The sequence below is a fragment of the Battus philenor genome, unplaced genomic scaffold, assembly GCF_028537555.1.
Source record: "Battus philenor isolate CCGP_79_NKW_IND1 unplaced genomic scaffold, ilBatPhil1.0.hap1 SCAF_20, whole genome shotgun sequence".
Classification (NCBI taxonomy): Eukaryota; Metazoa; Arthropoda; class Insecta; order Lepidoptera; family Papilionidae; genus Battus; species Battus philenor.
Window position 1 is genome coordinate 3,207,109 of NW_027181683.1, and position 13,373 is coordinate 3,220,481.

General features: G+C 38.0%; 1 protein-coding gene across 1 annotated transcript in view; it reads right to left on the reverse strand.

Annotated features, from left to right (window-relative positions):
• LOC137922953 (multidrug resistance protein homolog 49-like) overlaps positions 1–3,044 on the reverse strand; it is a 66,294-nt gene extending 63,250 nt beyond the window's left edge. The window contains exon 1 of the mRNA XM_068766067.1: positions 2,832–3,044. Within this exon, the coding sequence (XP_068622168.1) occupies positions 2,832–2,939 (108 nt within the window). The 5' untranslated portion in view covers positions 2,940–3,044. The remainder of the gene's footprint in view (positions 1–2,831) is intronic.
• Between the last annotated feature and the right edge of the window lie 10,329 nt (positions 3,045–13,373).

The window sequence follows — 13,373 nt, forward strand, 5'->3', positions numbered from 1 at the left end:
TAATAACATAAATTAATATTAAACATTTTTTTCTCTGGATTATGATTTATTAAACTAATATATAACATTATACGAGTGTTTAATTTATTTAATTAAAATATAAAATAATTGCCTCGTACTAACGTTCGTAATTTGTATTCATTTTATATAAACACCGGAAATAATTATCGTAAACCTTTCGACGTTATTAACGATTTTTTTTTGTTTAACATATATATCCTTCGCCCACAAGAATCTACAACACCTGAGCTGTCACAGCTGCGGTGTCGGTTTTAAGATAAGAGATTTTAGGTATGTCACAACGTCAGGAAATGTAGATACTTGGTACCCTGTGCTGATGCCTGATAGAGCTGAACAATGGCTATATCAGTTATTATTACGGTCAATAATTTAAATTAGGAATATTAATAATAAGCTAGAGTAACTTTAATGAGCCGCCATAATTAAATTATTTCAATAAATAAAATTAGTAAATTAAATAAATGTAATAATACTATCGAGAACTGTTAGCGGAATAATCGTAGCTTCCCTTAATTTGCGCAATATGTAATATATATATGTATGTACAAATGCTACAGTATTCGCAAATTTATGCATTTATTTCCTTCTGTTTTACTATAGCTATAGTTTCTGTATAACTATAGCGTTTATTAATAATTACATAATAAGAGTATTTATCATGTATAAATAGCATACAGTACTACGTAACTATTTTTTTTTCTGAAACATTTACAAGTATGTCTGTCTATGGCTTATCTCTGCATCACTAGGTTGATTATTGGAGACAGCCTATAAGGTGTTATGTCCGCCGTTACAGAAGTTGTATAAACAGTTAATAAATATATAAGTATCATATAAAACATAAACTATTTATTCTTTAATTTTATTTAGTTATTTTCACTTGAAAATGATATATTTTGTGAATAACAACAAATTGACCCGAATGCCTTTTGTTAACATATTGTAAGGTATAGTCATATGAATAATAAATAATTTTAGTACAAAACTAATTTTGATTTCGGAAACTTCTTGAACAATAACCCTAAAATTGTCGTAACTGTGACAAATCTTTTGTTAATTTTGTTCAAAAATAAAAATTATAATTAGGTTTTAAGATAATGATCCGTGTTGTTGAGATATCGGTTCATTTAAAGTTTCGTCGACAATGGCAATTTATTTTAATTATTCACTGTTTTTCTAATTAACAGTCGTTTATCTTTTCATCGCTTTATTTATTACATTCATTCATATTCTTCTTCTATTGTTACAATGTAATCTTTTTAATTTCCTAGCTCCTAGCATCTTTTAATCAAATCATGGCTGGTCATAATGTACTTTTTAGAACTTATTTTGAGGACATTAGAATACATTTTTTAAAAATAAAACTTCTCAATATATTTTATTTATATTACAATCTTAATATTTCTTTAAAAAGTTTTTTTTAAAATTACTTATAGTTTACGTGTTATTCTACGCGTGTAGTTTTATGAATAAAAAAAAATGTGAAAATATAGTTGTCATAATGTATTGCAATGTTTCTAGAACGCATCAAATTATAATAAAGACAAAAGTTATAAAAAATATTATTTCGTTGGAGACATCTTAAGGGAAATGTAAAGGTAAGAGGCAATGGGTTTCGATCAAATAATAATTTTATTATTTTTAAATTGAACACATCCTTTGCAGGAAAACCCAAAGGGTTACAAATTGAAATTTGCCCGCCAGCGTTCGGAAATGTCATGTATCATTATGATAAGAAAAAAAAGCGCTTAAAAACCAATTTTGTATAAATAATAATTGGCCCATTCGTCTTCTTAATTTTATTTTGAGATTATATTTTGATTGCGTACATGTTTTTGACTGTAAAGTATCTAATATTTGAATTTATGTCCCAACGCTCATTTTTGGGTATTTTATTAATAATTGTTTTTAGGTTTTTTGTTTGACGTTTAGTTTTACGACATGCACTTAAACATTTGATTGCAAATATATTAGAAAAAGATTACGTTTTTTAAACATAGCTAAAATTTAAAATAAGAACTACGTAAATAATCTTTTCGATTATTTCTTACGCCATTAAATTGTATAATATTATCTAACTGTAAATATTTACCAATTGTATGAGTTATCATAAATACTGCGTAATTGGTTACTTTAAATTAGGAATTGACGAATTAAAATTATTTTGACGTCAAGGTCATGATGTTATAAGCTATCTTAATATAAACATGGTTTTCTTGAATATTCTAATTTGTTTATAAAGTTAAGAAAGTATTCCATCTTTTAATTAATGATATATAATTTTGTATTCAAAATAACAAAAGCAGCCTTTAGCTATGAATACATTTGTACTACTGGAAAGTTTAGTAAATATGAGTTAGAACTTTCTAGAACTTGAACTTTCAATGTAAACAAAAAAGTGTTTCGGACGAAATCTGACGTGGATACAGACTTAGTAAACCTAGAGATAACGTCACACATGTGTTCCTGCGGCCATGTGGCTTGTTTAAATAATAATCTTTAATTGTCGAAGAAGCGAGTATACCGAAAGATGTTTGCTATAAGTAATTAATAACACGTGAAATATTATAATTACCCATAACGATGTATCAAGTGACGCCAGTATTTAATCAAATGGCTATAAGTTCATTTCCCAAGGACTTCGATGATATTATTAATAAGCCGAAATTTATGTTGGCGTTATCTGCCAATTGCAAACGGTTTTAGGACTAAAAATAAAAGTAATAAAGCTAAAATCAAATGTCAAAGATCAACATTGTAATTTATTTCTTTCGAACGAATATATTTAACGGACAGTTCTATGGACTCACCAGGCCGAAGAATCCAATCGACTCATCCCGCTGCTTCTTTTTAGTGGGTGAACCCAGGTCGTACGCTTCGCCGCGTTGGCTCACGAACCTCTTGCTTTGGCCTTTCATCACTATTAGAACAATTGATATTCCAAATTTGAATCATGAAGCGCGTCGCGCGCGCTTTTAGGCCCAGTCGGCAGCCAAGCGTGATCGCGTGTGATCTGGGCGCGCGCCGGTTCGCCACTGGCCAATGCTCGGACGAAACGACGCTACCATACGCCGCGCGGGAAACCCCTTCGAAGCTTTGCTGTTTTCCTGCAGCTGTTAGCTTATACCAGGGGTCGGCAACCAACGGCCCGTAAGCCACTGTGATCCGACCCACGCAAGTGTCAGCCGTTCCGCGCGACACTGCACCATGGACATTAATAAAAAACGGACATATAAATTGTTTTTATTTCATCCTTTCGGGCTCGCGAAAGCTGGAGATTTAGTTCAAAGGCGAAAATTTCGTATGAGAATGTATGTTTTGAGTGTGAGGTTGTTAACCCATATGGCGCCTCTGTATTGCCTGATGTACAGTACCTGAGGTACAGTGAAACAATTGAAGGTAGTTGTAATTTTCTTTGCTTATTGCTGCTGTTACTGTTCGTTGTAGTAGTCAAATGGAATAATGCTTCGAAATAATTACAGCTTATGCCGATACATTTTTGAAATAAGTATTTTTGAGGATATTAACATCGTACTATAAAGGTATGTACTCAATAAAATTATTTGAAAAGTTTAGCGTAAAGAAAATGTTTTTTTTTTATATAAGGTTTTAATAATGCAAAGATTTATTTTCAATTGAAATACTAAATAACTGTTTTGTTTCATATATTTACTTATATTTACATATATTTACTGTACCTAATTGTGTACAGCGGCCGAATCCATAAAACGATTATTCGTCTTTTGTATCAGATTTGTGTGATAATGAGTTTGAAGCGATTTAACGTTTCTGATCATTACAGCGGGCTAGAGGAAGCAGTTAACGCTGTTGTAGAACATAGTGACAATGATTGCGAATACGAGTTTGCTGTTATCCCACCAGCACCCAATGTTGTCACAGGTGAGAAAGAAGGTGCCGAAGAATATATAGTTTCTGCAGTCTTACCACATGAAGCGCCAGGCAATATTGAGGTATTTAGACCTCCTAAAGACATTGTTCAAAGTGATAATAGTCATAGCAGCGATGATGAACCATTATCTAAAAAGGCAAAGATAATGCGAGGAGGTCAGCCAAATCAACCGCTATGGAGACAATGTGAACCAAAGTACTCTCCTACCACTGCTGAAAAATCTGATGTACAAGATAGTCATACAAAACTAAAGGAGCATCTACAAGAACTCACGCCAGTACAAATATTTGAGCAAAATTCAAAATGAGCAAAATTCAAAAATTGGGCAGAGATCCAACATAACGTAAGATGTTTTTGACAACTTCTTTACTGATTATTATCTCTTGGTGGATCCCAAAAAAGAAGGATATCGCGCTACTGGAACAATAAAGGAAAATAGGACGAAGATGTGTCCGCTAAAAAATATAAGCCCGATGAAAAAAGAAGATCGTGCGTCATATGATTATAGGTTTGATAAGCAAAATGAAGTTCTGTTAGTGCGCCAGAAAGATAACAGCGTATGTACAACGACGACAAATTATGAAACCGTTGAACCTTAAGGAAATGTAAAGCGATGGTGCCCTGTGCGACGTGAAAAAGTTGATGTCAACATACCAAAATTATTTCAAATATACAATAGAAATATGAGCAGTGTGGATGAGTTTGATCAATCAGTATTACTTTACAGGGTTGCGATTCACGGAAGAAGAGAGAATAAGAAGTGGTGGTGGGTTTTGTTTACTTATATGCTTGACATGGCTATTGCTAATGCCTGGTGTCTGCATGTAATGAGTCACAGTGATAGCATGGATCAGCTTATGTTTCGATGTTTCATTGCAAGGTTTTATTACGCCACAAAATTCAACATAAGGCTCGACCTTCTTCTTTGGTACCAGGATTGCCTCAAGATCGTGTAAGACATTATCGCCAGAAGATTGAAAAACCATAACGATGTGTTGTATACCATTCAAGAGTATGTTGGCAATGTAAAAAATGTCATCAAACCACCATAATCATTCAAACGCAACTTAAACTGGAACAAATCTACTAACTAAGCTAACATTGATGATAAGTTTAAAGAGATATAACAAATCATGGAGATTTTCCAAAATCCATTTGCTGTTTTTTTTAAACACTTTTAAAAACCTATTAAACCATTTATCACTCCATCCTGGGTGGCGCCAAGTATAAGCTTTTACTAAAAAAAAAGTAAGAATAATAACAGTAAAGATAGAAATAGCAAAGTTTTTATTTAAGCCCAATGTTAAGGTAATTTAGGTGTATAGAAACCCGAGCGTTTTTTAATTTGGAAAGCCAAGGCTAACAATAATTAGTAAAACCTTTTCAGTTTATATTGATGTTGTAGTAAGCAATTTGCAAATTAACTTATTTGGTTTGATTAATGAACATCAGATGCGTGGGTGCGTGTATGTAAATGATGAAAATAAATAAATAAATAATTTACATTACAACGATAGTTACAATAAATATGGATATAAATTAAAATAAATGTTTTATAGAATTGGGCACCAATAATCTCATAAGATTTGTTCTTATACAAAAAAAGGTTGCCAACTTATGGCTTAGCGTTACTTTTACAGGCGATGGTGAGAACTTTTATTCAGCTTTGCTATTTAACACACATCGCTAAGGAAAACATCCACGAGTCTAGACCTGTTTAAAATTAAAAGCCGTTAAAATTCAAAATAATTTTGAAATTCGTAGAAACAGATGTAATTGCTACAGCCGGTATAAATTCTGCCTCTTGGGTCAGAAGCTGTCATTTGTAGTGATTTTCTTATTCATTTTCCGCCAGTTAATAATGATTCTAATGATAATTCCAATAATTCCGTATTAATAATCGATCATCACACAGTGTAATTATGTCTGAACTTGTGACGTAATTTACGTATCAAGCCGCGTGTAATTTTTGAGAGAGAACTTAAAGGACGATGTCACCAAGAAGTCTTACTTCTTCTGCTAAATCATAATATTACTGTATTTCCTTTAGGAGGCGACCGAGAAGACGCACATGAGACATTTATGTACAAACTAATCTTTAGATAGTCATATTCAAAACTATAATTTTTTAATTATTTGGTAATTTTTTTATTATACCTCATGACGTGACTTGTGGGCCTACAAACATGAAATATCTATCTTGTAACTCCAAGGGCTATAACAAGGGATGCTACGCTCGTATGGTAAAAAATCTCTTCTCTGTTTATATAACAATGTGCTAAAGGTGCAATTCGGTACTAACTGTTTATTACAAGATTTACAACCAGTTTAAGTTATACAGTGTACAGGTTATATCATTGTCGTAACGAGACATGCATTTTATGTTTCTGTTGCAGGTCATTGTGCAGTTTTTGGCGTTATTCAAGATCATGGCATGTGTATTTAGATCGTTATTTGTTTTATCGGCGAATGTGGGAACCGGATCTTTATTTAAATATTCAATTACGAAATGTAGTCCCAACTTTTTGATTACTTGTTCACTTCTATGATAACAATCGTAATATTCTGTATTTGTGACAAATTTTTGGACAATGCAGATCAAATTTGTGGTACCGATATGGTCAAATATTATTAAATGCATTCAAATGTTTTTAGCACAGAACAGATGTCCGCTGGAGCCTTCAGGTTTCTAGAATATAGACCACAGACTGGTGAGTGCAGAGTAAGGTACAAGGTGAACAAACTACCTATTTAAGGTCTTCAGAAGCCGCTGGATGCAGGTGCCTTCTAACAAGTCTTATAGGAAATTTATGGTAGAGGTCTCTATCTAGCAGCGGACGCTTACACTTGAAATGTAAGTGATGATGAAATGTTGTACAATTATTATTTACAATTATTATTTATTTTCCGAGGAAAAATATTGAACTGAAATTTTTACTCGTTGAATAGAGCAGACATATAAAATTAAAAAATTAGAGATCTAGATATCACCAAAGACATGGAACTTAAATTTCATAACCATAATAACGAAGCAGAAGAGAGTAAAAAGCCAATGTTATGTTCCTAATTCTTCCTTATACAGGATGATTGGTATACATGTAAAAGCTTGAAGGGGGTGAATGTACAACTTAGAAAACAGCTTTAAAGATTTTACACGTATTTCTAATACAAATATAAAGTGCTAAAAATAATTACACGAATTATAATGTCTTAGCGAGAAAATGAGATCGGCCGAGAGGTGAAACAAATATTTTTTTCAAATAATAACTAATTCGTAGCTCGTAGTGATTCATACAGGGTAATTTAATAATAAAACATAAGAATACGTAAAGTAATAATTATGAAATATCTTACATAATTTTATTTTTTCTATTAGAATGCGACAGACAGTAACTTATAGCAGTGCAAGTTCTGTAGGGATAGATAATAAATAATAATTAATTTTAATATATTTTACATCACGTTATTTATTATTTCTGAAACTTTTGATTTTTGTATATGATCTATCATACATCATTTTACAACAAATAAGCTTTTAGATCTATTTCTAATCATTTTGTATTATATAGGTAGATTAAAATGAAGCCACTTGGTATAAGCTTTAGTAATATGGAATCCTGTATACAGCGCATACCTATAGCGTTTAGAAGGTATTAAGTGTAAACTGGATGCCCCGCCTACAAGACTGTCGGGATTTTCCAACGACCTTATGACTAATGCTTTAATTTTTGTAGTAAAATTCCTCCACAACCGATGCATTATTTGTGAACTAATTTATATTTAAAAAGTTCTAAACAAATGATTCACCTAAACGTGTATATCATCATCAACGTTATCATTTTTGCCATTGGACATCTACAATTGGACATAGGTTTAAACAAATGTTTTTTTTTTTTTTTTTTTTTTTTTTTTTTTTTTTTTTTTTTTTTTTTATTGGTCCCCGCTGTTGGGGACCTCTCGTTCCCCTATCTCGTGTGGGACAGGGACTTTTTATTTCTAGTAATTTATTCATATTTTTTATTATTATCATTCTTCTCTTTCATGTTTCATCTTATCTGTCGTACTGTTTCTTTCATTCTACAATTTTCCCAGTCTTTCTCTTTCATTCCATTAGCCATACATCCATCCTCAACCACTACATTCTGGGTTTCCTTACTATTTTATTTTGCAACATTACATTTTCGACCAACTGGGGGTGCACGTGATGAACCAGGGGTCTGAGCCGACGTTTGATACGTATCGGGGCGGTAAGCACTACTCCAGTCGCGTCGACATTACTGCTTGCTCGACCACCCTGCTCGACCGAGCGGTGGGCTGGAGCCTCGTGGACGACATATCCTCGTCGGATCACAGGGCAATTGTGTTCAATCTGAAGCTTGACAGGTCCCGAGGCACGGACGTCAAGCGGACCACACGGCAGTACACTACCCGTAGGGCAGACTGGGGCGAGTTCCATCGAACTGTCGCCCGGCTGCTATCAGATCGCTGCCTGACGTCTGCCGAGGTGAATCAAATCACCGAGGAGGGGGCGTTGGACAGCATGGTCGGTCGGTACGTGGAAACCGTGAGGGACGCTTGCGAGTTGGTCCTGCCGAAGGCCTCCAAGCGGAAGAGGACGGAATTGCCCTGGTGGTCCGAACAGCTCTCTCTCCTCAAGGCGGATGTCTTGAGGAAGAAGAGAAGGATCAGGGCCGCGAGGCCGGCTCGTAAGGAGCTGGTCTGGCGCGAGTACTGCGACGCGAAGGAGGCATACCGCCTCGAGGCGAGGCGCGCTCAGACCCATAGCTGGAAGCGTTTCTGCGAGAGGCAGGATCGCGAGACCATGTGGGACGGGATCCACCGTGTGATGCGTCGCACGGAGGTGAGGCGAGAGGACGTCCCCCTCGTCCAGTCAGGTAAAGTGCTGGACGCAGCGGGATCAGCCAGGTTGTTGGCGGAGGTTTTCTTCCCGGAGGATGACCCCGGGAAGGACAATGCGGACCACAGAACTGTAAGAGCTAAGGCCGATGAAGTCAATTCGGGGGACCATGACGGAACATGCGATCCCCCGTTTACGATGGAGGAGCTCCGATGGTCCGTATCGACCTTCAATGCCAAGAAGGCACCTGGCTCTGACGGACTCACCGCGGACATCTGCCGAGCGGCCGTCGCCGTGGACCCCGCTCTGTACCTCGCGCTCTCCAACCGGTGTCTCGCGCTTTCCCACTTTCCCACGAGATGGAAGGAGGCAGTGGTCGTAGCGTTGCGGAAGCCGGACAAGGAGGACTACACGCACCCGAAATCCTACAGGCCCATCGGACTCCTGCCGATTCTCGGCAAGGTCCTAGAGAAAATGATGGTCCGTAGGATCCGGTGGTACACTGCGCCGTATGTCAGCAGCCACCAATACGGCTTTATGCCGCAGAGGTGTACCGAGGACTCCCTGTATGTCCTGATCCAGCATCTGCGAACTCGGTTGAAGGAGAAGGAGATCGCAGTGCTGGTATCATTGGACATAGAGGGAGCCTTCGATAACGCCTGGTGGCCTGCTATACGGTGCAGACTGGCAGAAACTCGCTGCCCCGTGAATCTGCGGCGCCTTGCCGACAGCTATTTTAGCGATCGCAAGGTGTCCGTACGGTATGCGGGGGCAGAGTGGGCCAGAGAGACCACCAAGGGGTGCGTGCAGGGATCCGTAGGCGGCCCAACCTTCTGGACCCTCCTCATCAACCCTCTCTTGGAGGAGGTGGTAAAGACCGGGACACACTGCCAGGCGTTCGCAGATGACGTCGTGCTGGTCTTCTCGGGGCAGAAGGCCCAGGACATCTCGAGTCGGGCCAATGCCGTTCTCGCCCATGTTCATGAATGGGGGGTTAGGAACAAGCTGAGGTTCGCACCACACAAAACCAAGGTGATGGTGCTAACCAACAAGCAGAAGTTCGACTACCCATTACTGAGCATGGGGGGCGAGCCACTTGGCCGGACTGGGGAGGTCCGGATACTAGGCCTCACAATTGACGATAGGCTCACGTTCAACAGCCACGTGAAGAACGTGAGCAAGAAGGCACAGGGCCTCTATCGTCAGCTGTGCAGGGCTGCGAAGGTATCTTGGGGTCTGAACTCGGAGGTGATCAGAGCGATGTATCTGGCGGTGCTGGAGCCGACGATTTTGTATGCAGCGAGTGCATGGGCGCCGGCGGCTAGGAAGCTGCTGGTCCGCAGGCAGTTGGGCGCGGTCCAGCGGGGCTTCGCGCAGAAGATCGCGAGGACCCACAGGACCGCGTCCCTGCACTCGGCCCTTATACTTGCCGGGTTGCTTCCCCTGGACCTTCGGGTCCAAGAAGCAGCCCGCTTATTTGAAATAAGAAAGGGTCATTCCCGGCAGGTGGTAAAGGACCGAGACCTGGAGGTACCGGTCAGCTACCTGAGACTACCGCACCCGTCTGGTCAAGTTGGTGTGGAGTTCTCCTGTCTGGGGGAAAGTGCGGAGGAAGTCCGACTTGCCACCGCGGCTGCCGACTTGGTAATTTATACCGACGGCAGCCGCATAGAAGATAAGGTGGGTGCGGCGTTCTGCGTCAAGCGGGGCGCCGCAGAGCTGTACACAAAAAAGCTCAAGTTGGGCAACTTCTGCACCGTATACCAGGCAGAGCTGCTGGCTCTAGCTGAGGCAACAGGGTACGCGGCCGGCGAGTCAGCGCAAGCCTGCGCCATACTGAGCGACTCGCGGTCCGCCCTCGAAACTGTCGCAAGATCGGACACCCTCCATCCCTTAGCGTTAAGAGTGAAGGAGAATGTGATGAAAGCGAGAGAAAAAGGGAAGGATGTAAGGTTGTTTTGGGTGAAAGCGCACGCGGGGATGGAGGGGAACGAGAGGGCGGACCAGCTGGCCAAGGAAGCGGCCCTGAAGAGTAAAAGACGACCAGAGTACGAGAGATGCCCTGTTTCATTCGTCAAGCGGCAACTGAGACTGGAGTCGCTCGACGAATGGAACAGGAGGTATGTGGAAGGAACGACGGCCTCGGTAACGAGGATGTTTTTCCCGGACGCCGTCTCAGCCTACCGCGTGCTCCGCAGCATCGAGGTGGACGCGGTCTCGGCCCAGCTCTTCACGGGGCACGGGGGGTTCTCTGAGTACCTTCATAGGTTTAAGCTCAAGGAGGACCCCTCGTGCTTCTGTGAACCGGGCGTGGACCAGACCGTGATCCACCTTGTGGCCCGGTGTCCCGCATTCGGGGGACTCCGGTTCGGCTTTGAATGCCGGTCTGGTGTGCAAATCAAGGAGGAATCAATAGCCTCCCTGATAGGCGGAGAATATAAACAATCATTTCTATCCCTTTGCAGAGAAATAGCGGAAAGTGCAATGAAAAGAAACAAAACGTAAATATAAGAAATAAATAAATAAATATATATTAAAAAATTAAAAGTAGAAAATATAATTATTAACTATTAAAATATAAAAAATCTGTGATAAAAATAATTGTATAAGAAACAAAAATGTAAAATAAAAATAAAAAAAGCTATTGAAAATGTAAAAAGCAAGGGAAGAATGATAGATGATCAGAGGAAAAGAGAAAGACAGACGAATTGTGGCATGAAAGATTAGAACAGAAAGAAAGATTATGTGAAGAATGAAAGAAAAGAGAATGAAAATAAAATAACTAAGTGAAAAAATTCAATGCTTGCAAAGTCCCTATCCCAACATAAATAGGGGTACGAGAGGCCCCCAATAGCGGGGGTATTAAAAAAAAAAAAAAAAAAAAAAACATTACATTTATGGTTCAAATATTTAACACGTATTTTCTTTATAATTATCATCTTATATTATACTGTTTATTGCACTATTCTTGGTATTACTATATTTCTTTTATTTCTATATTTTAGTGTTTGTTTTATTTTTACCTATTGCATTTATCACCACCTTCCTGCAGTAGCTGAGGAAGCATTCTCTCTCCCCTTCGTCTTGCATGATGGCCGAGATACTCCTTTCCTCTATCTTTTTGCCCATCCGGTAAACAAATGTTTAGACCTAAAAGACTAAGATCTAAGACATCCACTGTTGGAGATGAGCCTCCCCCATATTCCCAAGAATAGATTGAAAGCGATCTGCATCCCACGTTCGACAACCTTAAGACGGTCGTCTGTCCACTTTGTGGATATGCTACGTCCATAGTCTAATAATAAAAGTTTTTAATATCCTTCGGCAAAATACCAACATTGGAATACACCAACGAATTCCACCTACAATCAACTTAATAACAATTAACCGAGCGGGAATACTTCGGAGTCTCTGGATGCTTGTGCTCTCAAAGATGCCGAAACATTTTTGCAGATACTAAATAAAACTATATATACGTATGTATATATAGTTTATATTACATTTACGGGTATTATTATTATTATTATATACTTATGTATATATATTACTGTTATGATTTTAAATAACAATGTAAGTTAATAATAGAGCATATTATTCTTATAATATGCCATATTATTAACTTACATTGTTTTGTTTTATTATTATTTTGAGACATCTTTTTAATACTCGTAAATTATAATAAAAAAATTATTAACGTTTACTTTAAAGCAAGGATAATTATTTGTCTATAATCATCATTTCAGACGTACCACGCCCACTGTTGGATATAGGTCTTCTCCATTGATTTCCTATAGGATCTGTAGAAAGCTGACTATCCAGCGTCTTTTGACAATACTAACAATATTATTTGTCTACTTCGTTGGACAGGGTAGGTACGTCTACAATAAACAAAAATATATAAATTTTCACAACGTTGTAATATAAGCAATTACGAAAATATCTGTATTTTGCTGTTGGTAAACCTAATTGCAATAAAGTATATAAATAAATGAAGCAGTATTATCTATAAGGAGCCCATTATTACAGCGCTTAATTTGCCAATGCTTATCTGAATCGGGTTACCCCGCGATTTGATCTGTCGTTGTATGAGGAAAGCGTTGAATCAACGTTTTACCCATGTGTCCAACAGAAAGTATAAAATTTCCTGTTTACCGCCTAGAGAGCGTGATTAAATTAAATTAGGTATTATTACGTTATATACACTTTTATGTGATTATCCATATAGGAAATTTGTAGATGTATACATGAATTGTAAGTCTCGAACCGACTTTGAGCAATTTTAATAATGAAAATGACATGTTAAATTTAAATTTGTACATTTGAAAATCATAAATAGGTTTTTAAATATATATTGTTTTGTGTACTGCAGTGAAAAATATTTTTAAGCCATTAAACTTTAAGTTAGGAAAATATTTTAGTATCTAAATGTCATATAATTTACTTGTCTCGGAACTAGCTGACCCGACCGACACGCTATCTAATTTTATTTTAATTCGATTTTTTAACCAAGCTTTGCCAAGTACTCGATCTGAATGTCGTATTTTGATACTTCGCATTATTTTGTTTATACAGGACGATTTGTTA